The following is a 27,612-nucleotide window of genomic DNA, read 5'->3' on the forward strand; positions in this document are numbered from 1 at the left end:
GATAGGTTTTATGGAAAAAAAAAAACAAACCATAGGTTCTTGAGAGTAGCACTTCATGTGAAACAAGACAATTTTAAATGAAGTTCTCTTTTTATTTGCCTACTGAAGAGCATTTGGGAATAGCAAGTGGCAGTGTGGCTTGTACAGATTACAACTTTCATGTAGAAATGACTAAGGGCTTCGAAGAGTTAAGGCAGGAGAGTAATTAATTGTGGTAGCAGAAATTTGTACCATCTCCTTTTCCTGGGGTGCTGACATTCCCTTCTTGTTACAGCTGGAATGCAGTGCCATCCTTGCCAGTCAATCTCTCATGACACTACCCCTGAGAGGACAGAACAGTGGACTTTTACTCTGGAATGTTTCCAAATGTTAGAGCAGACAATACTCTATTAAAAAACGTATTTATTGTGATCAGAATGGTTTCTGTGTAACAGTAAGATGGGTAAGAGTACATTACAGTAGGAGCAAGATGTTCCTAACATTTGTGAAAGAGCAGAGAACTCTGACTACGCCTCCTTCATGTCACTGTGGTAGAATGTCAGTCTTTCTACTGATTTGAAGCTGGTGCATTTCCTGTTTGCCTCTTCTGTTGAGGGAAGATATTGAAAGCAAAGAGGATGTGGTGGGGACAGGTCTTAGAGCTGGTATTAATAGGTGGGATTTTTGTTTCTTTGCTTGCTGCTGTTGTACAATGACAGTGAACCTGATGGGAGCGCTTGACAATGATCATAAGCAAAATGTTCGTTATTGAGAAAGTGATACAGCCACTAATAATGACTTCTGAAGATCTTTGGGAAATGGAACGTAGCTGGAGTCCTTTACATGACCTCTCTAATTTGTGTTCTAGATTTCGCCGCCAGCTCTCTGAACCTTGCAATTCTTTCCCACCTTTACCTGCAATGCCAAGGGAAGGACGTCCAATATATCAGCGCCAGATGTCTGAACCAAACATCCCTTTCCCACCTCAAGGTTTTAAGCAAGAGTACCACGATCCAGTTTATGAACACAACGCTATGGTTGGCAGTGCAGCCAGTCAAAATTTCCCCCCTCCTCTGATGATTAAACAGGAACCTAGGGATTTTGCGTACGATTCAGGTAGGTGAGATTCTCCTTTAGTTCTGCACAGCAAGACAATATTTGACTCCAAGCCAGTGCTATTGATGTTTTGATTGTATGAATTGAAACTTGCTCTTTTGACACATCTCAAAAATTATGTCTGAGACAGCTTACAAAATATTAAGATTGCTGTATAATACAGTGTCACTTGTGCCACCATTTCTTGCTCTTTAAAGGGCTTCATTTTCTAGAAATCTCTGTCCAGAAACATTAAAGTAAGTCGAGGAAGAAAGTAATGAGTGCAAATTTGCTTTGTTAAGAGGGAACTTGTTCTGTACTATGTCATCTTTGACCTCTGAATTTGTGTGCTCCATTTTATGAGTTCTTCCATTTGTGTGCCAGAAATAGAGAACTCTTTCTCCTCTTGCTTGCATTACTTTAAATCAGACGTAACTCCACTGAAGTGGGGTTTATACAGCTATAAAACCGATGAGGGAGAAGAATCGGCCAAATTGGTGTCAGCTCCTCAGTTTGTGCATACTGCTGTGTTTTGTGGAGGTACATAATCTGAGATGCCAGGTTGCTGATGTAGAGAATACACTGTTGCTATTAATAATGTTTATTATGATTGTGCTTATGGGGCAACTGGAATGGAACCTTATTGCTCTACAGACAGTACAAAACAGAGGAGGTGGTGGCAGAGTCTGCTCCCAATGGCTTCTGACCAAAATAGAAAAGATACGCTATAGGAAGGATAGAAAAATAAATCAAGGGAATAATGTTGTAAATGTTTGCTAAAATGTAATATTTATATTATACTTGGGAAAAGAATGAAAAAATTAGGAAGTAAAAAAAAAATTTAGTCATGAGTACCAAGTAACAAGGCAAAGGAAGCTACAAAGAAGAAAGGTGGTATAAAAAGAAGCTGAGATTAAAACATGAGGAGTGCTCTAGGTGGGGTTAAACAGTTGATTGAGCCAAGATAATGCAATCAAAACGTTGTTCAGTTTTAGTGTAAGTGATTTCTGCAGCTCCTCTTCAGTGTCTGCCCTTGGTCCTGCTTTGTGCATGCCCCACTGTTGAAAGGGAGGGATTTCAGCGTGTCCCAGCTGTGCTTCTGGAGAAGGGTGCATTGCTTTCATACACATCCATGCTGACTTGGGCAGGGGGAATGGATGGCTCTGTCTGACTTCAGTCTGACTCCTCCTTCTTGTTGGTGATGCTGTACTCCCAGGGCTTTCCTTCTGGTTCAGTCTCTGGCTAGATGCTTTTGCAGTTTATTTTCCAAAGGCTATATGACAGCTGAGTTGAAGTGTCCTTTGAAATTTTAGCTCATGAAAGACTGTCTTGCAATTTGATATATTGTAGAACAGTTTTTAAATTTTCTTTCTGTAGCTAACTTAACACTCTGTTTGGTGGGTATTTTGTGGTTTCATTAATGTAAAGTGAGTGTTGTAGAGTTGATCTTGATGTTAGAATGGGGGAATTTGGAAAGTAGAGCTACTTTTCCCTTTCTTATTCTTAAAAAATCAATCCTTAGGAAAATTTGAGTTAGCCCTTAACAGGGAGGGGACCAGGGGTGAAATATTTCTCCAAGCTGAAATATAAGACAAGATGAAAGTGAAATGGAATTACAAGGATCAGATCCAGAACTCAACCCATTAATTGATGAAGGTTCTGAGATCTGTGGCTTTGTGGAGTTGTGTGTCTCTGGTCCTAGAGCATATGGGAGAGACTGTGTAGTTCATGTGGCAGTGGATAATAAATGGGGGACTGCAGCTTCAGGCACTTCCAGTCCCTTGCAACTTTCACAAGCACTGTTATTCATCTTGCTGAATTAAAGGTCAAAAAAAAGCCCTTTTGTAAATATGCTTCTTATTTGGCTCAGTAGTGGGATCTCCTTATTGCATACTGTTACTTTAAATCTGGATTGGCTGCTAACATTCATCTTTCTTTGGAATATTCTGTATGGAAGAAAGCAGGAAATTTTGTTCTGAAATGAAGATGTACAAACTTGTATCCAGTCCTGTCATGTCTGTTTATTTTGTGCCAGCAAGAATAACATTCCACTTTATAATAATTATCTTCAAGCAAAATTGTTGCTTCTTTTGTAGATGAATGATTAGTTTTTAAAAATGTAATAGCTGTGTAACCAGTGGTCATGAAAAATTAATCTGTTGGTATCAGGAAGTACTTTTATTGGCCTCAGAATCACTGCATTTAAGTTGACACATCTGTACACTCCATAAATTGCAGTCAACAACTGTGGTCTGTTGATATTTTGTCTTGTTACCATCTGTTCTCTAGAAACCATCATTTTCCATTCTTGCTAAGAGTACATTAAATAACCCCTTAGGAAACATAATGTATTTGTCACTGAATCATTGATTTCATTTTTCACCTATGGATGTTCAGGGAAGGAGGAATGCCAGAGTAAAAAGTCTTTTTTTCTTTCCATTGTATTTTATTGCAGCTCAGATAAGAATATAGAAACATATTTTAAAAGTTCATTGTAATGCACTGAGATGTTCCTTTTGGGATGTTTTTGAAAGGGACTCGTAAAAGTTCATCGCTTTTGTGCGCTATTCTTTTATACTTTGTGGGAAGCTGGTGAATGAAAAGCATTATTATAGAATGATTACAACTCTATTAAAACATGACATTAATTATGACATGGGAAATGGCAGATCAATTAGTTGTAATTGTAATTGCAGGTATGCAATTTCTACTGCAGAATAGAGATAATGGAGATGTTTGAGATAATGGAAAAAGAAAAATGTCAACAGAGTAGAGGCTTTCCCTTATCCATCCACGCTTCTGGAAGACACAGTGCATCATATAGATTCAATCAGACATTTGCTGCCATGGATTTTTTTTTTTTTTTCTGACAGTCAGATGTATTTAGTACTGGATGGTAAAGCTAGAAACTTTAATAACAGAAGTGCAGCCAGGGACATACAGAGCTTTGAAATTTTGCATAATTAATGAATATACTCCAGAAGGCTTCCTAAGACCTTTGTTTACAAGGCCTAATAGTAGATATTCCTGTACAGTTAGCACTTCTAGAATTCAGTAATGTATTCAGGTACTTAAACAAAGAGGCCAAACTTGATATAGCTTGTCTCTTCTGTGCTTTATTTTTGAGCAGGATCTTCACAGGCTTAACCCTTCCTACATGATGTAGTATATTTGCAAATATAGTAAGGTATGACTCTAGCTGTATGTGTATCAATTAGTACTAAAAATCAAGTTTTAAAACAACATCTTAAATTATTAAATCTTATATTTGGTTTTGCCCAGTCGCCCAATATTTGGTTTTGCCCAACTGAAAATAGTTATTTTGGAAAATTGAAATAGTTATTTTTCTTGCAAAATTTTTATAACCATGTCTTTGAAAATGAAATTTGTCACACAGTGGTAATGGAGATGAGTAGAAGAGGAACTGTTGCTTGCATATACTAGTCATGGATTGCCAGGAATTTTTCTGTTGAAATTTAGGTAGATTCAGTACTTCCTGAATGTGTTACAGGCATTAGCAGGGCTGTTCTCACAGTTTCATTTCAGGCTAGCCTTACAATTAATACGCTTGAACGGACCTTAGAAAATTTGGATTCTCTCCCTGTCACTTCTGAGACAGTAGTCACATCACTTAAAGAATGAACTCTCCAGACAGAATTATTAGCCTCCATGTCTTTTTTTCTGAGTTACTCATCCCTTTAATTCCTGAAGCCTCTCAAGCAAATACCTTATGTTGGCAAGTGAGAATGGATGGGCAACTGCCCCTTTGTTAAGAGAAATGAGCGGAGGCTGAGAGACAAATCAGATACATAAACTTGTTTGTTTTGGATACCCAGTTAGAACGGGGTGATTTTTAAAAGAACATTATGTACTACATAGGTTCAAATCCTAGCTCCTAGGGACTTTCTTCATGTTTCTAGATGAAGAATTATGGGAACATCAGATAAGGGTCTCAGTATAAGCAATATAAAAATACCTAATACCAAAAATCTGGCAGAAGCAATGTGGCTACTTAGAAAAACTTTGTTGGAGCTGGAATGGCTTTTGAGGAGCCTAAAGTTGACCATTCAGCTGCATTATCTTTTCTTTTCTTGAAAACTTTTGCCTCAGTACATAGACAACTTCCAGCCCTGTAACAAATGAAGCAGAGGCTCCACCTGTTAAGCTGTTTGCAGCATGGCTCTCCTTCCCACGAAGAGTTTTGACCTGTGCTCTCAAGACAAGAGTGATGGAGCAAAAGGCTCTATCATATTTGCAGCAAAGGATTTGTATAAAGTTTGTGCAGGAAGTTGTTAATTATGACACTTACTTAACCTCCTAAGTTTGCTCTTACAGGTATAGAATGTTGTTAGCATTCTGCCATCCATGTTGTAAATGTAGTTACCTAATGATGGGAAACAGAATAAAATGCAAGAGTCCTCTAAAATACCTGATGAGGTTTTAGAAAGCAAATCAGAGGTTATTAGGGTGGAAAAAGACCCCTAGTAGCATATTCTTCCCTATGCATCAGCCAATGTATTCTTAAATTTGGGAGTTTGCAGAATAGCGTAAGAGAAAGCGTTGAATTGAAATTTCAAGGGGAAAAAACTGTTTTTTCAGGTTATATTTATTTGCAGCTTGATTCCTCCCCCCTTTATTTTTTAAACAGTTTGTTATTCTATTGTACTTCTGAAGGCAAAATTTAGATACTTGAAGATGCTAGTGTGAAGAGAAAAAGTAAATTTGAGGCAGTCCTGGTTTATTTTTTCCAGGATATTCTCCAGTGCTGCATTAAATGCATTGACCAGTGCAGCATTTAAAATGGGACAAGTCATGGTGCTTCCACTACTGTTTTTGTTTATATTGGCTAATTTTTGTACCATGCTCTGAAAAGATAAAGTTCTGTGTGATTGCTAAGTATTATTACTTCTATTTTTGCCCCTGGGAGATTATTTCACAGACAAATAGACTTCACAGTTAAGAAATATTTCTTGATCATAAGCCTAAATTTTCTCTTTGATTGGTTGCATTCCCTTGCTCATAGCTACAGCTCACTGAAAACAATTGATTGGTATCAATGTACCACCTCTAAATCACTGTAGATGGATTGTGTGTGTACTCTGTCATTGTGACTCCAGATTTCGTGTCTTGCTTCAAAAGTCATCCAGCTGCTGAGTCTTTTCCTCAAATTCTCTCCAAGTTTCCTTTTTTCTTTTCTTTTTTTTTTTTTTTTTTTTTTTTTTTTTTTTTTTTTTTAAATCAGGCTGCAAATACTTGCAGTATTTTTGAACACATTTTTTAAAATGCTTTGTGAAACAGAACTGACTCAATCCTTTTCCTGGTTATGGGGCTTCAGTACACACATCTCAAAACTGCATCTCCTTATGGCCTTAAAGAAATTCTTATACACAAAAGTACAATTGTTCTCAGTGAAAATCCAGATGGCATAAAGGCAGGAGGGGAGAAGGGACAGGTTTTTGCTCTTGAGTTAGGAAGTTTAAGAACTCTCCCCCCCTCAAATTTGGTTTTGCAGTTTTGCCTGCGGTCTAAAATATTTTATCCTTGTGTTTTGGGAAGTTGTCTTTGCTGTGTTGCTTCAGTGAATGAGTATGAATTTTGTTCAGTAGTTAAGCTGCACTGGACTTTGTACTTGCTTTTAAAATACGAATCTGCTGTCGGACTGTATGGCGGCAGAAAATAAGAGCATCTGACAGGGAAACTTGGGAATCTTGGACTTCAGAAGATTGCTGTGAAGGGCAGCAATTTAACTTTTCACTTACTGTCAGTCTGGGTGATTTCCTCTATTCACTATTTCTGTCTGAAATAAACCTGCCATTAGAAATTATTTCATTTTGCAGTGTTACCTTTGTGAACAAAGGAAAGCCTGAATACTAAGTTAATGTGAGTATACAGGCAGGAGACCATATATGTATTTTTGTTTTCAAGGCAGACAATACAATCTGAAAAATTGTCCTGCAGTCCCTGTTTTTCAAAGAAATGGATAAATATCCTCTAAATCTACAGTTACAGTAAGTGGCACTGGCTAATGATTTGATTTGAGGATTGAGAGCGCAGTCTGGATTTACTCTTTGTGCATTAAGGCAGGTCAAATGGACACAGGCTGCATTTTAAATCAGTAATGGAAGGCTGAAGCCTGCCTTAAACCAATCACATCAGCCTTGCTCAAGACCAATTGATCCCGAGAGACTGAGCCCTGTGAGCATAGCTTTTATATGAATGGACTCTGTGCAGCCTGAAGTTTCATTCATAAAATGGATGCTGAAGGAAAAAAAAAAAAAAAAAAAGCCAACCCACACACGCCAAACCCTGGAATGTCCATTTATGCGGAGCTGAAGGGTGTAGTGTTCCCTCAGCTGCTGCTTTTGCCAGTTGCCTTAAAGTAATGATTAATGCTGCTTGGCCCTGCCTGCCTGCAACCTGACACCATTTATGGCCTTGGTGTGTTTCTAATGTATAGTGAATGAGAAGGCTACATTCTCAAATCAGAAACATAAACAGGAACTGGTTGGTCTGAATTCCATTCAAATATGTCACTTCAGCCGTGCAGTGTTTGTCCAACTTCGATTTTACAGGCAGGGAATGGGGCGGGGGAGAAAAGGCAACACAGACATTTTTGCAGTAAGATTACCAACAAAAGGAGCGAGGGAGAGAGAAAATTCTGCTGCCTTTTGTTGAATTCAAAGGAGAGCAATGTTTAAGACACACTTTACAGTTACTGAGGTTAATAAAAGCAAATACATGATTTTAAAGTATGCTCAAAAGATCAGCTCCATGTGGAATTTCAATTCAGAGCTGAATGTATGAGCCTTTGTTTTCCTGTTCTGCTGTACAAAAAGTTACACATCGCCTAGACAGGCTGTTGACATCTGGCCTCACAAAATACATTGGATGTTGTCATAGATCTAAAAACCAAAGTCGTGGAAAGGAAGATGTTTGCTTAAGGTTTTTTCTGTATCTGTGTAATATTTCCACTTTGACATGAGCCGGTGGGGCCAAACCTAATTCTCTGACAAGTTTTTGTGTGAAATGAGGTGTAAGAAATTAAACTTTTAACAATTTTAATCAGCTATTTTTAGAAGGAAGTGTATGTGTATCTATGAGTGCACATTCTTGTGAGTTTGTTTTTTTGGTTTTTTTTCCTAGATTGCTGGCACAAAGGCTGGTGACATAGAAAATGAATAAAACCTTCCATTCTGAATGTTTCTACATTGCATAATGATTTGGGAAAAGATTGCTTAATTTTTAAATTGATTTTTTAAAAAATTATATTTGTTGTCACCCATGTAATTTCAGTGCACCTACATTTTTTCATGCTGAATCTGCTACTGAAAAAAATAATGCTGACTTTTGTATTGCCAGGACTTTGCCAATTTGTAGGACTCTGTTCATTACATAGCTTGTGAAGGGATAAAGCTTTTAAAGGTGGTTGAACGAAAAGTTGATCCACCAGCATTTGAGTGGCGGGTCAATTGCTCAAGCAATTCTTGTATAAAGAGTTTGTAATTAGTTCCAATACTTTTAGCTGAATATCACCTTTTGGGGAGATATGAGTTTCAATCTAAATGTGTTCTGCAGGTTTAAAAATGAAAAAAATAATAATGTGTTACTTCTCCCTGCAAAACACAAGTCATGCATTTTTTTTAGTGATTCCTGGTGCTACCTGAGCAATTTGTTGTGATCTTGTTTGAAGAATTGCCATTCTTACCTAAAAAGCTTCTTTTTTTCTGGTGATTTCACTATTATCTTCACCCTCGAGCTGGTCAGAACTTCTCAAGGATTTTGTAAACAGCTGCTTTCCACCAGGAGGCTGAATGTGTTTCAGTGGTAGATGAAGTGCTCCTTTGTAGACAGTTTGTCAGTGCTCTTGGAAATCCATGAACAGAAAATTTATTTGCAGTGATATTGTGATGTTTTAAGTTTAATGCCAAAAGTATGATGTGTTCTAGTTGGAGCATTTTATTTTTAAAAGGCTACTTTTTTCTCTGCACTTGGAAAAAATCTCTCCCAGTACACCAGCCACCTGCTCATGTAGCAGAGAAGTGCTTGTACTGTGCAAGGGAAGCTCTGCCTGGCACCAAAGGGATTGCTAGTGTGTTCACAGGGTCAGGCTGGCACATGGGAGTGACACCAGGTTTGTCCCAGCTACCCAGGGGACTTGTGCATGCCCTTCTGTACCCAGTAGTGCAGTGGGAGAGAATCTGCATGTGCTGCATTTCTTGTCTATGGGAAGACAAAGTGGCATATTTAAGTCTATCTGTATAGACACACAAACTCTGAATTAATAAAGTAGGGGCTAAAATTCACACAATTACTTTTCAGACCAAAAGGACAATTTAGAATGACATGGTATAAGCGAAATTGCAGGGTTTCCAGTGGAGTCCCTTCAAAGTTTTGGGGACCAGGTCCTTTTGAAACAGTTCCTTATGGAATCTGCTTCTAATATGACTTACTTGGTAATAAAGTGTAACTGGAAAAGTGGGCAGGAAAACAGTAAAAAGGTTGCAGTCTTATTATCACTTTGTTTAAAATCTTTAGGGACTTAGGCATGTTTCACTATGAGTTGAGTGTTTGGTGAATTCGAGTGACTCGTTAACAGGTTCCCTGACTAAGGCAGCTGCCTGCCAGTGCAGCACAGTCCTCACCGAGCTGTCACATGGAGCATGAGGCCAGGCAGGCAGTTCCCTTCTTCTCCCACCCTGTTTCAGGTGGCCTGTGCCTTCTAAGGCTCCATCTCGGCGTCTCTGCCTCTGCACGTGCACACGTGTGATGCAACGCCTCTGTGTCGCACTGTGCTTTGTCACCAGCCCATGGGGAGTGCCCTGGGCCTCCAGATCTTCAGCTGATGGTGATAAAAGTGAGTTGAAAAATAATTCAGAGTTAGAGTGTAACATAACAACCTGCCCTTCAGTTAGGGAGGCTGTGTAAAGCCAGAAACGGGAACTACTGAAGAATAAATCCTGGTTCAGGTTTCCAGTTCCTGCTTTGCTCTGCCTCATTCAGAAGAAGACAGTCAGACGCTTCATCCCATAGAATACAGTCTTGTCATTTCATCCCTTTGCCTGCAGAAGCTCCATCTTCCCTGTGACTGTTCTGGCTAGGGACACGGGCTGAAATTCTGGTTTTTTCCTGTGCAGGGTGGGATTGTGGGAATGAAATCTCATCCTCATCTCTGAAAAACAATCAGAAAAGAGGATTTAAGGATTCTTTAGCTGCTCTGAGTTATACAGGGCTAAGACAACCTAACCCCTTAAATTCTGAATGATAATTAATATGAACTACCTTACCAAGGGACCACTCAAGTGTCTTACTTGATAATTAAACTTAGAATCTGTGCCTGCTAAGTTCAATAGCAGATTTTTCTTGTCCTGACAAAGTCAGCTTGCACTTTTTCTGCTTGGATGTATTTTGATGGAGGCATAGCAGAACTTATTTCCATTATTTTTCTCTGTGACAGTCCGGGATGAGGAGGTATTTTTGCAGTGTCTAGATTAGGTGTACTTTTTAAAACAGCACCTATTGGGAAAAGAATGATTTCATGGTCTAGGATATAAGACCATATTCATTTTTTTTAAGGTGACTGCTATGTTTCTGTTAATAAGAAGAGCAATTAAGAATGACCCCCCTAAGTATTCCAAAATGATAATAAAAGATAAGCAATTTTTTAACATTTCCATATTTTTAGCTAGTTTTTTGTTGTGTTTTGGTTTTTTTTTAAGGGGTTCTGCTGTTCTTGAGCTGATGTAACCTTACAATGTGAATTACTTCATTAACAGTCTGAAATAAGCTTGTTGTATGTCTAAATGCAGGCACATTTTTCTTCAAAGACCAAAACTTGTAAAAAGATGATAAATCAGTCATCTCTTGGATCTTGCCCAGGAAGTATTTCATGCCTGCTTCTGTCTTATTTGTTGTCTTGAAACAATGGTTTAAGAAGAAGGAAACATATAATTGCTCTGTAATTTCTACACTAAAATGTTTTCTTTTGAAGTAGCTCTGCTTAGCATGTAAAAATACTTCTGGGTCTTAGTCAAGCATTTAGTACGATTTAAAACTGCAATACTAAATTTCATTGGTTGGACTTTTTATTAGATAAGGTAGAAATGAAAGCAGCAGGCAATTTAATTAGCAGTAATTTTTCTGGGCAAGTCATTACTTTGATGAACTTCAGAGCAATGTTTATGGCTCCTAATTAACCATGTTAGTCATTTGATTGAATAATCACTTTGGAAATGTTTCTACAATTTGATTAGAGTCTGACCCACTCTGATAGTCATAAATTAACTGATAGCACTTTAGGATAACAAGACTCTAGTTACTTTACGAGAAATAAACTCTTCGTTGCTGTATTTTTTGGTCCTCTGTGGACTGTTTAAGCACAAGCTAACCAGAAGATTAAGTAATGTTGGTACAAACAATGCTTGCCTTAAAGAGACTCCAGATGTTAATTATAATTGACTTAGGAGCATGGGAGATGAAACCCCAACTTGGCTAAGAAGACAACTTCGTGGATGCATGCATAATTCTTTATTCAGTGTACTCTGCTCTATTACTTTGCAGGAGTGGAGTTCATGAGTCAAAAAGGGCTTTGCTGCCAATACTAGAGAAGCTTTACCTAAAATAGAAAATAGCATCTGTTTCGGTTCTACAGCTTCCTCTTTTTTACGTAGATTTTTCCATTCTCCTCAGAATTCAATCTACTTGCTAACATGAATGATTCCTTGCAGGTGAAGCACTGCTTGTAGCCTTGACTTCTAGTCTGCAGAGCTATACTTGACTGGGGTGATCACTGAGTCACTGATTCCTGTGGTTGCTCAGAATAGCTGCCTGAGACATTAGAGATTCTCTAGGCCTGAGGAGGCAGGCGCTGAGCGTTTTATCGAGAGAGGAGGTAATGAAGAGTTTGGCACAGATGTGCAAGAGGGACCATGGACTGTTAGAGGAAACTTATTATTACTGCCCTGTGTTTCACTTGTTTGTGAAGTCAGTGTAAAACCTCATTTTCTTATCCTGCCAAATCTTTGATACTCATCACTAGTCAGTGAACAGTGAAATTTGGAATCACAGTCTGAAAGAGTCTGTAGGCGGTGTTGGAAAAATAATGTCTGCTCTTTCGACCTCTGTTTGCATCTCTTAAAGAGTTACAAGTTACTGGTAACAGATTGCATAGCTTAGGGTAGGAGTTCATCGCAAGATCAAATAGACTTTGTTAAGCAAGACTTTTGATATCCAAGAAGTAGGTTAAACATGGTCTAGAAGGGCAAACATTTACAGTGTGTTTCTGTTTGCAAGTCCCTGTGCACAGGATGTGACTACTTGGAGACAGTGCAAGACACGGAGAAGAAAAAGAAAGACATTTAAAGAATACGCTTTTCATTTGTTCTATTTGGCGTTTCTCATTCTTTCTGCAGATTTGAGCAGAGGTGGAGAACAGCAAATAAATATCAGTATTATTTGGAATATGCACAGTATTTTTTTTGGGAAGGTGCCATTTTTGTTTTAAACACAAGTGGAGAGTTATATAGATAGATCCCTAAATTTCTAGATAAAATTCTTAGCAACTGCAGAAAATTTCATTAACCCTTGAAGTCCTTAACCAGAGTCTAAAAAGCATTATCGTACTCTAAATTCACTTTGACATCCTTGTGTAAATGTAGTGTTTATAAGTCTCCAGTGTGACACAATTGATTAAAAATTTTGGGTTGAATTAGCCATGAAGATAGATATACAAGCACAGGGTTTAAAATATTCATGGTCACTGGTGCGAGTTTTTTGGTGAATGTTCCAAAGTGTAATTGCCATGGGAGTCAGCTTTTAGCAAAGTTGATTACAAGAGGTTTGGAGTTCATGTGCCTATCGTAGTTAGGATCTGCGAGCCTCACATCATGACTTTCTCCTTGGCCATGCGTGGTGTGTGCTGCTATGAAATGCTGTGTGTTGACAGGTTCCCTCTCACTATAAGTTGCATCCTTTTCTGTTGCTGTTCTTCCTGCTGCTTGTCCCATTGATAACCCACACATTTTAATTCCAGACAGTCTTTTGACTTGCATTGTCATCTTCTCCTTTCAGAAGTGCCTAGCTGCCATTCCATTTACATGAGGCAAGAAGGCTTCCTGGCTCACCCAAACAGAACAGAAGTTAAGTTTTCTATTATGTATCACTTTTGTATGACAGAAATGTAAAAAAATTTAAAAACCTGGGGGTATCTGGGGCTCACTGGTTTAATTCTGGTGCTGGGAAGACTTGCATCGTCCTTCTTTCCCGTTTCATTAAGTTTCTGATGCACTGAATTTTTTGTAGTTTCTTTTAGTGCCATGGGTTTATCAGGATAGAAGCAATTATATAATGAACTTACCTCATTTTGCTTTTCAAGGCCTCTAGCATTTGAAAGGAAGACACACTTAAAAATTTGTCTGTTTCACCCATTCTGCTCAAGTGATATTTTCCAGGCTGTTAGCATGATAGGCTCAATTAACTGTGTTAAGTAATTCATTTTATACTTCACATTCAGTGAAGGTTTTGAGTTTTTCCTTTTGTCGTTATTTTTGCAATATTTTGATGCACTTTATGCCTAAATTGAGACCTACCAAAATTCCCAGTGATTTCACTAGAACAGAGCTTACATAATTGTCAAAATTAATAATTCTGAGTGACAGCACTTTATATATACTAGAAATAAAAAGTCCAGCAGAACTAAGATGACTGTGAGACGTTATAGCCTCCACTGTCCTGTTTTAGTTTATCTGTCTTAGCAATATGTTATTTTCTGCTTGTTTGTTTAGGGTTTATTTTTCTTCCAGTGGGCAAAGTTCAGAAACATGAGGAATCTGGTTGTGAGATTGATGAGAATCCAGATAGATGTGTGAATCAAAGTCTTCCAGGAAGACTTCATTTGCTGGTGTAAAGATAGAATCAAAAAGATAGCACATCTGGCTAAAATCCCATCTGCTTCTGGGTTGAAATAAAGACAGAAAAAAAAAAAAGATAGTGTTTAACAAAGAAGGTAAAACAGGAGATGGAAATTTCTTAGTCTTGTTATATGAAATTATATGAAGTATAAAATCTTGATAAGGGAGGTGAGAGACATCAGGAAAAATATAAACCAACTGCAGGGATAAGGGCAAAAGATACTGAGTTTTAATCATAGCACTGATAGGGGAAAACCCATCTAATCCATGTTATGGACTTGTAAAGAGTTGGAAGTGGCAGAATTTTCATGAATGACGTAAAAAAGTAATGATATTAGCTAAATATTTGTTTTCTGTATTTGGAAATCAATCAACATGATTTTACAGAATAAAGGTCATGTCAAATCTGATTCTGTTCTTTGCTGAAAATAAAAGTTTGGTTGATAAAGATGCTTGTATCGTATAGTTTGACTTTTTATGGCATTCAATTTGCCTCTGCATTACATTCTGATCAAGAAGTTAGCGCAAAGCAATATCAATAAAGTACACGTTAAATACATTAAGACCTGGCCAACTGACAGATCTAAAAGAGGCTGTCACCAGCCAATCATCTCTGAATGGATTGTAGTTCTGTAGGAATTGATATCAGGAGTGTTGCTATTCAATATTTTCAGTAAAGATATGGAGCAAAGTTAATAGATAACTTTATGGCACAAAGATAGAGCAGTAAATAACGGGCAGGACAGGGCAGTCACACAAAGCAGTTTGAATTGTTTGGTTATCTGGGCACATTAAAAAAAATGTTTTTTTAATACATGAATGTAGACCAGGCCCATGGAACAGGGAAACAATATATTGGAAGAAAGGATTTTGAGGTGGGGGCCTCCTCCTCAGCTTCTCAGTGGGAAACCAGCCCAACTGAGCACTGTAACCTTAAGGCAAAAAGCCTTCTGTAATAGTTAGGCAGTCAAAAGGAGGGTCAGAGGGGGGCAGGAGAGGAGAAGATATTTTGTCTCACTCAGTAGCACTGGTGAAACTGATACTGATATGCAATACAGTTCTGGTGAAGCAAAACATAAGCATAATAGGAAACGTGTACAGAATGGTGTGCTAGAAAGCCTGCTGGGTTGTAGACAGTGTCTTTTAATGACAAAATGAAGTTCTACAAAATGATCTTAACTGGAAGGAACACCAAGAGCAGTGTGAGAGGGTGACCTGTGGGTGTGAGGAGGAAATACTGAGTGGTACTTCTCTAGTCTTGCAGGGAGAAGATCTGCAGGAACTAATGGTTAAATGTCAAAGCCATGCTAGTTCAAACAGGAAATGAACAAACATTTTGTAATAAATCATAGAGAAAAATGGGTGCTTTTTCATTTTAGCAGGTGGAGATTAACAGTGTTTTGGGAACGCATATGTTAATTAAACAGCCTTGTACTTAGGCCAAAATGTTGGGATTGGGCGGTGTCTAAAGGATGTGGGATATTAATCTGATTCTTGTATAACTTAGTGTTCCCTCTGGCATTAAGCCTGTGATCTCTTTTTTCTCCATGCATCTTTTATATAAACACCTCTCTCTTTGTAACTTACAGGCTGTATGTATGAAAAGGGACCTAGGCAGTTTTATGATGACACTTGCGTTGTTCCAGAGAAGTTTGACGGTATGTATGACACATCTCTTTTTCCTGTGTAGGGAGATGAAAAAGAAAGAGATGAGGGACTTTTCTCTGTTGCTGATCAAAAAAGCCCTGTAACGTTCCAATTTAGAATTCCTTAACACACCATTTGTGGTGCGCCCAACCAAAGCTGACCTTTGTCTCTTGAAACCAAAGTCTCCTCTTCAATAGGATGTCATTTGGCTTTTGGCAGTGAAAGGTGCTGCATCCAGATTTGTGGCAGAGGAGCTCAGTTCTGTACTGTTGAGAAGTAATAAGAGGATTTCCATTGCACTGATGATCACATACTAACTACTTGTTGTTTGAGACATAATGAAAGGTGTACTTATAATTAACAAAACAGCGGAGAAAGCAGTAGTTTTGGTTTTACTGAGGATTAAGCCTCTTGCTGTCTATGAAGTAATGAATAGTGGGAAGTGAGTATATAGGGCATTTTTTTGTGTTCATGCCAATGTATTTGCACTAGGTTGAATGTATTAGTGGTTTATTTTTCGGTGGGATTGATAACAAATCAATGCCCTGTTCACAACACTACCAATTACAGCAGATTTTTTTAAGAGAAATTCTGAGGTCAATTAAAATGAATGGTCCAAATTATCCTCAGTTACTCTGACGTAAAATCAGTTTCCTGGTGTAACTCAGTTGATTTCGGATTTATTTCATTAGAAGCAAAGTAGATGGACACCATATTTCTTGCTAGTGACTCCGTTAGTCTGCAACTTTGGGAAGTAATTTAGAGACCAATTACTTAAATTTGCTAGAATGGCATTATGGTAGTGGATGCATGCTAGTGTAGTGTTGTTAGTGTAGCTTTTGTGTTAGTGTGTGTATGTCTGGCTTTATTTATTTCAGTAGGAAAGATTAGCTACTTCCTGATAAACTTGTGAACAAATCTTTGACTACAGCTAAAAGTAGGCCTGTAGAATTGGTGTTTTTCTCCTACTTTGTTTTGTCCTGAGACTCGCTTATGAATTACAAAACTATTGTGTGTTTAGCAGCATTTGTTGTATTTGCTGAAAATCTGGAGACTCTGAAATGAAAGTACCCCAGAGAACTGCACATTCTTCAGAGTATCACATGTATTTTTATGTTGGTAAGAAATAGATAAAAGAGTTTTAGACACTATTAGACCTAACTGAAGACTGCTCATTCCAGTATTGCATTGTCACTACATTGACACAGTCACAGAAAGAGTGTTCTATTGAAAGTCTACTTTATACCCTGGCTTTGTAATGTGAGCTTGTTTGGGTTTTTTTAATTTTTTTTTAAAGCACATTGTATCAGGTATTTTTTTGTTCCCCAAAAGTGATTGTGGATCTGATCTGAGCACCAGTGTCAGATTTATATGTACATTTATGGGAATGGGATGAGGCTACTACAAGAAGTTAAGACTCATTAAGAGTAGCATTTGTTTATGTCTTCCTTAAAAACCTTTTTGGTTAATTTGGGTATTATACAGGAAAGGGAATGAAAATGAAAAATAAATACAAATACAGTAAAAGAATTAAAGTATTTTTGTGTCTGCAAAGCAAGCAGTCTGCTGCTAGTTTCTATGACTGCCCATTGAGAAAACACTTTGTACTCTAGAAGATTGATCTCATGATGCAAATAGGTGTGTTTATGCTTGTAGAATGATGTTTTGAGGGAAAAATAGCAGATGTGTCATAATATTCTGGCCAGTAAAGCAAAAGTTAGATAAGCCTGGGACTAGTCTTGATGTTTCAGAAGAAGATTCTCAGCTGCTTCATTTGAAATCAAAGATCAGCACTAGGAAAGAATTTGATCCTGTGTAATACTGTGCTTGCTATTTGCACATTGCACAGCTATTATTAGAAGGAAAAAAACTGTCCTTGAAAAAAAAGGACTTTCAGAACTGGAACTTGAACCTCACATAAACCAAAAAGCCTTGTGTTGATTTATTTGTTTTCCACAGCTATTGAGTCAATTTTCTTTCCTGATTACAAGAGGAAGTGCTCCATTTTTAATATTATTATTCTGCCTTTCACTATGCAGAGCCATTCTGTAATGGCTGTCAGAACATCCTAATGTTGTGGTTGAATTTAAATTCCTGACTTTCCGTATTAAACAGGTCACACTGTTTATTGGAGGCTTTTGCTGTTCTGATAGTTGAAGTAAGGAATTTACCAGTATATCTAGGATTCCAGTCCTTGTGTGGAGAAAAAAATACTGTCTGCTTCAGCAGACAGACCTTTCAGCTGTTGTTGTTTGCATGAGTTGTTCAGTATAAATATGATTTAAAAACAACAAAGACAGTAATGATGTAACAGGATGGTTTTCTCATTGGCAATTTGTGGAGCTAGTAGAATGTTATGCATATTTTTTAAAATGTTTTTCTGGACTTAAAATTTTGAAAATATTAACTTATTGCTTTTCAGAGGGAATGCTAATTTAATATGTAGATATGAGTAAAAGTAATTTTTGCTGATATGCAAGTCCAATATGCCACAAAGGAACTTGTGTATCTGCAGGATTTACATGCCTATACATAAAGCACATGCTGTTTAAGTCCAAGTCAAATACTTTGTCAAAATTTCCTTAGAAGCATTTGCATGCAAGAGAAGTTTCACTCAATGGGGTTTTGCACCTTTATGAAGCTTACATTACCAAAACTGGGGCCTGTGCAAAGTATGGCACACAAACACAGTTCTTCACATATCAGAGCTGCTTCAAAAATAGTTTGTGTGCTTTCAAAGAGAGGATATTACAAAATGGTTTGCAAGAGATTTGCATTTATCAAACCTACATGGGGAGAGACTTAGTGAGACTCCCATAAATCATGAATTAATTTAAATGCTTTTTAGTATATTAATATGTTATTATAAGTCCCCAGCAAACAGGGGAATGTTGCATTTGAGGGTGGCTGATTCTTCCCTTTGTTTTGTTACCCTTAATTATTGCTTTGCCAGCTTATCTGACAAACTGAGTGGTGGTGTTCCCAGGCATTTCTCCTCTAACGTTGTTGCTGTTGTGTGCAGGAGATGTCAAACAGGAGCCAGGCATGTATCGCGAAGGACCCACGTACCAACGGCGAGGCTCGCTTCAGCTCTGGCAGTTCTTGGTAGCTCTTCTTGATGACCCATCAAACTCTCACTTCATAGCATGGACTGGCCGAGGCATGGAGTTCAAGCTGATTGAGCCAGAGGAGGTGAGTTAGACAGACAGCATGCATGCCCTCACATCCACTGCCCTGTCCTGCAAACTAAACTGTGCTCCTTTGGACTTAGGACTTGTTTTCCTTCAGTAATTTGCTTCAGTAGTGCTTTTGAAGGGTGACAGAAAGGACTGGCAAGAGCAGTGCTTCAGTTAGGACAGAGATGTGGTTTAAGCATAGATTTGACTCCTAGTCCCACAAAATAATAAAAATATTGCAAGTACTAGAGTTAGTAAATAGTTCGCATTAATTGTGGGGTCTGCATTTTTCAGAATCACTTCATGGTTGTAATTGTATCCCAAAATCCTTTGAAAACTTGTCCCTTACTAGCCTTTCAACACCAAATTTTAGATTCATTAGATTGAATCATTAGATTGTTTAGTACAGACTTAGATCCTAGCCTTGCAGATGCTCATGCACATGCATGGCTTTTCTGAACGATGGGGTGGATAAAATTGCTTATATTCATGAACATTTGCTGAAGCGTGTCTTAGTTCACTTGTGTGATAAACAGGAATAAATTGAATGTTTTATTATGTAAACTGTTTTGGACTAGGTAATGTTATGTAACCTAGCCTGCATTCTAAACTGTCATGGAAATTGTTGGAAGATCAGGTGTATGTGGATTTTGTAAAATTTAAGTGGAGGATTTAATTAGGGTTGTCAAAAGGCAGTATCATTCTGCTTTAGTTTTCTTGCCTGTTGAATAGGGTTTTCTAATAGAGAGGACTACATCAAATTTTCTGACAGGATCCCCTCCGAGTTAGAGCTGAGTGGGAAGGCTTGGGGGTGTATGGCTGCTTCTGCATTCCACAAGCTATTTCTGCTGTTTGCCATCCATCTACTGGCATTAGCAGTCTGAAAGCTTCCTTGCATGTTACTTGCATTGTCTGCTAACTACTCTGAGCAGATGCTGGAGCAGCTGGAGATGGTGTCAGGACTGATGTCCCTTTCCTTCCCAACGTGGTCTGGCTGAGGAGGAGGTTGCTGCAAGGACCCCCGTGCTGGCTCTCGTTTGTTTGAGCATCCCCTCTCTAGTGATAGTCACCATGGCAGAAACTGGCTTTGTGTATCTGAGGATTTGAACTCTGAACAGTCTTAGTCAATATGGTACTGAAACTTTGCTGGCAAGCCTGCAGCCTTAGCAGGCTGCATGGATTCCTTAGTTGTGTAACCTGTCAAAGAACAGAGTGAAATCTTTGCAAAGTCTTTTGTTTTGTTTTGTTTTGGTAAATGATGCGCATGATTTTCCCCCCCTACCCTAGTCTCATATTTTTTACTCTTTTAGTTTTGTCTTGTCTTTGAGGTATGTCAATTTTTTTTTAAGATTGAAGCATTTTATTGAGAAATGGTTTCCAGCAGATGGTGCAAAAACTTTATAGATTTTATTAGCTAAATCCCAAACCAAACAATAAGTTTTCCTTATTATGTATTTCCCCGAAGAACTGGATATTCTAATTTAACTTAAACAGATCATCTGCATGTCTGACTATGTAGAAGTTGCTTTGTATTTTTGAGCAGCATTGCATCCAAGATCTGGAGGAGGCTTGAAGCTTGCCTCACTCTGTGTGTTCCTAGAAGTACAAAGGAGTTTAAGTTGTTTTCATATGAATGTCATGAATCTGACAGAAACGGTCAATTAAAATAAGAATAGCCTATGGGAAGTCACACAGTTCTGTTGGTTGCCAAGTATAAGTTGAAGGGAAATCAAAGAGCTTGTTGGTTCTGCTGTGGCAAGCTAGGATGTCAGTGACATGACCTTTCCATCCATTCCTTACTGGAGGTTTATGCCCTCGTAGAGAATGACAACATAAATGAATATGTATCAGCTCCTGGAGTGCCACAGTTCATTCAGGAATTAACTGTAAACTATGGAGCCTGAGAATTTGGCATAGGTCCATTTATGTGGGCTTGTCATAGGGACAGCAAACTTCAGCAGGAAGGTAGGGTGGAAGGGTGGAATCCCTTCCACAGAGCAAGACTAGGTAAATGCTATGCACTTCAGGGATGGGAACTGGACCTGATTGCTTGTTTAGGAGTCTCAAAATACCACACAGTGTAACGTATTCTTCACCATTACTTGCTGTTTATGTTTGCTGTGTATTTATTTATTTTGCAAGTCTGTCCTTTTAGGACTCCAATTAATGCAGAAAAAAACCTTGGAAGGGATAAAAAATGAGTGATGTGGTCATGTGTTACAAAAAGGAATAGGTGAATCAAAGTTAGACATCTAGGCCAAATCTACAGCTGGAATAAATGTATGTGATTGGAGGTGTGTTTCAGTACAGCTAAAATGTAGCTGAAGTTAGCAGAGCTGTGATAATTTACATAAGCCTGAAAAGCTGCACCACTGAAAGGAAATAATGCTTTCAAAAGAAATTTTAGAAATTATAGTCCAGGTGGACACCAAAATCATAGATTTTTCTTAGTGCTGCATGTTGTCATGGCTTGTATCAAAAAGCTCCAGACACCTATGGGAAGTCTCACAGAGCACTCTGCAGAGAAGCTGCTTGGCTACTCTGTCCTTTTTCCAGAGCTGTATGCATATGCATCTCTCAATCATTTTTATAAAAAGTGCTTTAAAGAGTTCATCAGCTCTACCTTTTTTTCCCTCAGGTGACATTATAGTCATTTTTACAGACAGTAATTGAAATGTCACAAATAGCCGATTAAATTTCAGGCGAGGAGTAAGAAGTTAAGCTCTTTAAACAAAGGGTCGCTCTGTCCAAAGCTATCTTTAGCAATAAAACAGGAAGCATAAAGTCAAGTAGAAAACATAAGTTAGAGCAGAAGGCATATTGTTCTCTATGGAATAGTTTCATGAGTTACTTGCAGTTAGTTTTTTATTGTTATTTTTAAGGGAAATTATACAGCTGAAACTATGAAATTTCTGTTCCATTCTTCATACCACCATATAGTTCTTCCAAGCAATTATTCTGCGTCCTCAGATAATTCTTTTTTTCTGCTGAAGTAATGTTTAGGACTGGGAGTTGTCTTTTGACTTGTATCTCCTAATAATCACAGCATTTCTGTCATTCCAAGTACAGTCTGTATTAGTTCGTGAAGTAAGTGTGTATGCATGTGTGTTTAAAATAACTTACTTTTTTTTGTGACAGCAAGGAAAAGATAGGCACGGAATAATTATCCATAGTATCAAACTGAAGAAAAATGTTGTAAAAGTTTTCTGGTGGAACTTGCTAAATGTTTTTTGTCCTTTGTATGGCTTTATTTTTTCATGGGTTTTCTTTATTAAAAGGCAAGAAAAACCCTAACCCTCTACCACATTGTCCAGTAAGTCTGTTACAAGATTAAAGATGATGTACATCCAATTAAAATTCATAGTAATACATGGGGAATTCAGGTCATGGCAACCTTTTCCTATTTGTTGCACCTGCAGGGGTTTCCCTCCTGTATCCCCAAATAAAGTATCTGATGATAAGATCTTCTTGTTAAATGCATTTAACAAATCATTGCTAATCCATTTTTGTGGCAGGTGGCACGTCGCTGGGGGATTCAGAAAAACAGGCCAGCTATGAACTACGATAAACTTAGCCGATCACTTCGCTATTATTATGAAAAGGGAATCATGCAAAAGGTGAGTAGCTAATTTTGTATTACATTTCACCAGAGTCTTGCATGTTAATGCATAGGTCATTTTACAAGGAGTTCTTGTAATTGCGTGGCTTAGGTAGTTTTTTTCATCTGTTTAGGCAAACACTAAGCTTTTGGAACTACTAGGTCCAGCATATGCATTAAGATTTCTTTTTTCCTATGTAAAAATCATCTGTGGTTTTAGTTCACACAATGCATTTCATGATTATAAGGAAAGAAGTAACATTCAAAAATATCCAAAAGAGCTTCCTGGCAGCTGGAAAAGGCAAATGGTAGAGTACAGTATGATTAATGTTTTGCAGATCTAAATTAGCTGCCCAGTGCTTGGGTACTTTAGCAAGTGCAAGATAGTGGAGAATAATTATGCCTATTAACATACCAAGTACTTTAATATTTTTACTAATAGTGTTGTAGTAATACTGGTTTTGAATGGAATTTAATATTTATAATAACCAAATTAGGAGAAATATTTAACAATAATTTATATATTACAGACTAGTCTTGCTGCCAGTATTCAAGCCATTCTCCTTCTGTGGCTTACTGATTTTTAAATCTTGCTGTGTAGTACCATGTAGATTGACTGAGAAATCAAGAGGAGAGTCCAGTCTCCTGAATCTACAAAACTGCCAGGTGTGATCAAAGGTCATAATAAACACCTTGGACTGCAAAACTTACTCCATGTCTTTTCACATTGGTCTTGTGACCAGTGATGTTGAACATATTTAAACTTGACATATGCCAATTCCATGAATGGAAACAGTGCTCTTAGGTTACTGGGAGAGTTACTCAAGTTATCCTTTTCCAGTAGGATTTGTGAAGTCTGAAAAGTTCTCTTTCTTAGATTGTAGGATTTTTGTAGTGCGCTTCTTTCTCATTAACAGTAGTCAACTTGGACAGCAACCTGGGCTGGTATTGGCTTACAGTTCTTCAGCCCTGTAGCTCAGCACCTCATTCATTTTTGTGTGTCACGTAACTGTGCACAGAGTCTTTGTAAAGCGGATTTGAGACTGGGTCTGACCAGGGAGAAGCAGAAGTGCTTGGTTTTGCTTACTGGTGCTTCAGGAGTTCCTTGTTGCAGGTTACAGCTCAGCAGCATAGGCAACTGTGCTGTCAGCACACTTCAAAGGCAGCAGAGGCAAAAAAAAAGTAGCAGAGTGAAGAAAACTGAAAAGGTGGGGATAGAAATACCAGAAGGCTGATAATGCTGCCCCAACCCACACATCCATTTAATGTGGAAAGTTTATAAATACTTTGGACTGCTAGCCTGCTAGATCCTGAACTACTACTTTATTATCTACAAGAGTGGTTTTAACACACGTTTTGAAAGCTAGCTTGTATGTTTATTTTTCTGACATAGCAATGCTTCGGGTTTGTCCTGGGATCACTCTATCTGGCCAGTTCATACTAATAGGGGTTGTAGATGCAGAGCAGGTTTCTTTATGGCAAAGTTCGTACGCATATTTTCCCTCCTTTTTTTAAATCAGCAATGATAGCAGGTTATGCAAAAAGCTGATTTCTGAATGCAACCTCTAGTCTATCAAACTTGCTGGCATTAATTTGATTTTAAAAATTCTGCTGCAGATACAGTCCCTACCAAATTCTATTTGTAGAATAAATAAGCTGAAAGTTTAAGGAGGTGCTATAAACTATTTTGCATCCATAAGTAGAGAGTTAAGTTTGCAACACTTTTTCCATCTTCACTAACTCACTTCATTGCTATAGTAGCTAGAGTTGCAAGAAACGGACAATATGATTTTATTTAAAATCATTTTAATACATTGTGAGCATGCAATCTAATGCATATTTTTAAGCACAATTTTTAAAATAAGGTACTTGAGAAGACACTATATTGACTTCTGTTTGTTGTTTGTAATAAGACAGCAATTCTGTGTTGTTTTTATCATTCTCTAGCTTTTAGGAAATTGAAACGTAGACATGTAAGGCTGTTCCTGATTAAGGGAAAACTTTAAGATCTTTGGACAAATTGCCCCTCCATAAGCAAATCCAAATGTCCCAGCTTTGCATGAGCAATTGCTAAGTACATATTAGCCTACGTATTTGCTTACGCTGTCCCTGTACAATCAGCAGGCACTATAACTAAAGTGCTTTTATACGTAAGCATGAATCAATCTGTGTAAAGTGAAATCCAGATCTCTGCTGTGCTATGTGATTCTTTTTTCCACTTCGCACACGGGGTGTGTAATTTTATTTTGCCACTGTAGTGACAATTTGTTTACATTTTCCAATAAGAACAATTCCATTTGTGGTTAAGTATAGGAAACGATCTCAAATAAATGTTTAGAAGCAGAATACTTAGTTCATCTTCCAACAGGATGTCATGAGTGGCAAAATCAAGAGCATTCTGCACAGGCTGCTTTGCCAGGTCCCTCTTGTCTTTGCTAGGTTGTTACCTTACCAGTTCTGCTGTCACATTATTAATTGTGTAACAAAGGTGAGTTCTTTGCAAGACTGTTGAACTTGGAGCTGCAAAACACCAGGCCTTATGCTGCACCTTTTTTCCCCTTCTGTTGTCCTAAGGTGGCTGGAGAAAGATACGTCTACAAGTTTGTTTGTGACCCTGAAGCGCTTTTCTCCATGGCTTTTCCCGACAACCAGCGCCCCTTGCTGAAGACTGACATGGAGCGCCACATCAATGAGGAGGACACTGTGCCTCTGTCCCACTTTGACGAGAGCATGGTCTACATGCAGGACGGAGGCTGCTGCAACACCCACCCCTATAACGAAGGCTATGTCTATTAACAACAATGACGCTGAAGGGGTGCTTCCCCCTCCCTTAAGCTTCTCCTCTTTCCCAAGACCTAGAGGAAAGCTGAATCGACTTCAGTTTGTTTTTTAAATAGTACACTAAAAGGGGCTTTTCCTGTTGCATTACTCCTATGGTCTGCCATGGACAGCGCACTTTATTTGAAAGGGGAGGGTTGGAACCTAAACGTTATTCTGTGTAAAAGGAGGAAAAGGGTGGGTTTGCTTTTTACTTAAGTTTGGGAAGGGAACATACAGGTTTTAAGTACAAAAAAAGCTATATCATGTCTGTTTTGTTTCATATCAGCATAAGATATTGTACATTTTCTCTGGGTATCCGTAGTACAGTTAATTCTCATTGTGCAAAATAACCGCTTTTGATGATGATATCAACACAGCATGCCTGGGGCATTTGTTTCTTGCCATTCCTAATTGCCTTTCTGCAGTAATAAAAGAGAAGCAAACCATATACCACAGCATTTAATTTAGAAGTTTCTAGTGGCAGAACTTGTACCTTGTCTCTGAACAACCAGATAGTTTTCCTAATTTTTTTCCTTTTTTTTTTCCTCTTTCTTTTTCTAATTTTTTTTGTGTATGACTTGAAAAAAAAAAAAAAAGCCTATTTAATGACAGACTGGCCATAAGTACAGTGACCAAGCAGTGAAATCCCTGACTTCAGACTGCAACCTGCATGCTGTATCTGGTGCCACATTGCTATACATATATGGCCCATGCTATGGTGTTGATTTTTCAAGATCCATTTGAGGGTAGTTATTACATGGAGTAGGCTTTCTGATGATCATGTCAGCATTAAATACAGGATCATGATCAGGAGGGAGAAAACATTTTGTATCCTTCCATTTCCTTTGGTACATAAATAAGTTATTTAATCAATAGGAATTAACTGTACTAAGTCACATATCTAATTATGCTGTTTAGACACAGCAAGCACTCCTTGAGAAAAATATCCAATACACTAAATAGGTACTTTAGTAATTTTTAGACACGGTACCCATTAATATGCATTTAAACCTTTTACTGCTGTGTTACGTTGATAACATATATAAATACTAGATAATGCTAATGCTTCTGCTGCTGTCTTTTTCTGTAATATTCTCTTTGATGCTGACTTTACTATGACCATTTATAAGCAATGCTGTAACTACAGGTAGCATTTCAGGACAAAATAGATGACTTGAACCATTTGTTGCTTAGAAAATAGCTTACGCCATAGCTGTGCTATAAGCAGCTTTTATGCGCATCCACAAATGACTAGTAAGCTTCAGCTTGCTAAGGAAAGCTCTGCAGAACCTTTTGTAATTTTCGGTGGAACAGAGATGAACTGTCAAAGAATACCATGAAGTTGCTGTATGACGTTGTAGTGCTGGCACTGGTGTTACCAATCAACTTGTTTTGGACACTAAAAGTAAATGTGATCGGATATGCTCGGAAGACAATTTAAAATTTGAGGGGTTTTTTGGGTTGTTTTGTTATTTTTTCAAATTGTTTTATTTTTTGAGAGGGGTTACCTTGGACACAAACCACACGTGCTATTCTGTATGTAAAACAAAAACAAAAAGCGGCAAAACCCCAAAAGTTTAAAATATTTATGAGCACCTTTTTTGAAATATAATCAATCATAGGTTGAAAGGGTGGAGAGGGACCTAAGAATTGGATTTCATTTTTTGCCCAGTGAAATTTAAATAGTTGTTATATGAAGTACCTCATTTTCCTAGATTGTCAAGAAGTGGGAGAAAAGTAAATACATAACCATAAAAAGACAAGAATAACTTTCATCATAATGGATGGATTTCAAAGACAGTCTTAGGTAGTGGGTTTATCTTCCATCCTTTGTCAGTTAAGACACTACTTAAGTTATAAATATTTTAATACACATTTAATCAAAAGTAAAGAAGTAGTGGTCACTAGAAACCACAGGTGCATAAAAAGCGTTTGGGCAGGTATTTAATTTGCGGAGATCCATGAGACAACATATTTTATGAGATATGCCTTAATATGCCACCTAATTCTGTCATTCATAGGTCTCAATGGCACTTAAATAGTTGGTGATCAACTGAGAAAAAGAAGTCTAAAATTGCAGAACTAGCCAAAAGGAAAGGGAAAATGTTGAGTAATATTGTTTAAAAAAATGTGGTTTCCATTGAAATAAGGTTCAAATGAAACATGCTTTGATGAAAAGTCCTTGGATTGGTTTTGGTTCTTTAATGTCAGCACAGAGCGCCTCTTGCCTGTGGCAGGATGTGGGTGTTTGGGAAAGGGGTTGGACAAAAAAAGGAAAAAAAAAGATTTTAAAATTGCATCAAATGTGTAATATTTAAGAAGAAAAAAAATATATATATATCTGTATACGGTAGTGACTCACTGAACAAAACAAGCAGTCAGACCAACATTA

General features: G+C 37.8%; 1 protein-coding gene across 1 annotated transcript in view; it reads left to right on the forward strand.

Annotated features, from left to right (window-relative positions):
• The window catches only part of ETV1 (ETS variant transcription factor 1), a 66,099-nt gene extending 38,700 nt beyond the window's left edge, over positions 1-27,399 (forward strand). The window contains exons 8-13 of the mRNA XM_041418274.1: positions 848-1,095; positions 13,141-13,209; positions 15,569-15,637; positions 18,649-18,818; positions 22,318-22,419; positions 24,975-27,399. Of these exons, the coding sequence (XP_041274208.1) occupies positions 848-1,095; positions 13,141-13,209; positions 15,569-15,637; positions 18,649-18,818; positions 22,318-22,419; positions 24,975-25,196 (880 nt within the window). The 3' untranslated portion in view covers positions 25,197-27,399. The remainder of the gene's footprint in view (positions 1-847; positions 1,096-13,140; positions 13,210-15,568; positions 15,638-18,648; positions 18,819-22,317; positions 22,420-24,974) is intronic.
• The last annotated feature ends 213 nt before the right edge of the window (positions 27,400-27,612 follow it).

Source organism: Onychostruthus taczanowskii, unplaced genomic scaffold, assembly GCF_017590055.1.
Source record: "Onychostruthus taczanowskii isolate IOZ18803 unplaced genomic scaffold, ASM1759005v1 scaffold59, whole genome shotgun sequence".
NCBI classification, from domain to species: domain Eukaryota; kingdom Metazoa; phylum Chordata; class Aves; order Passeriformes; family Passeridae; genus Onychostruthus; species Onychostruthus taczanowskii.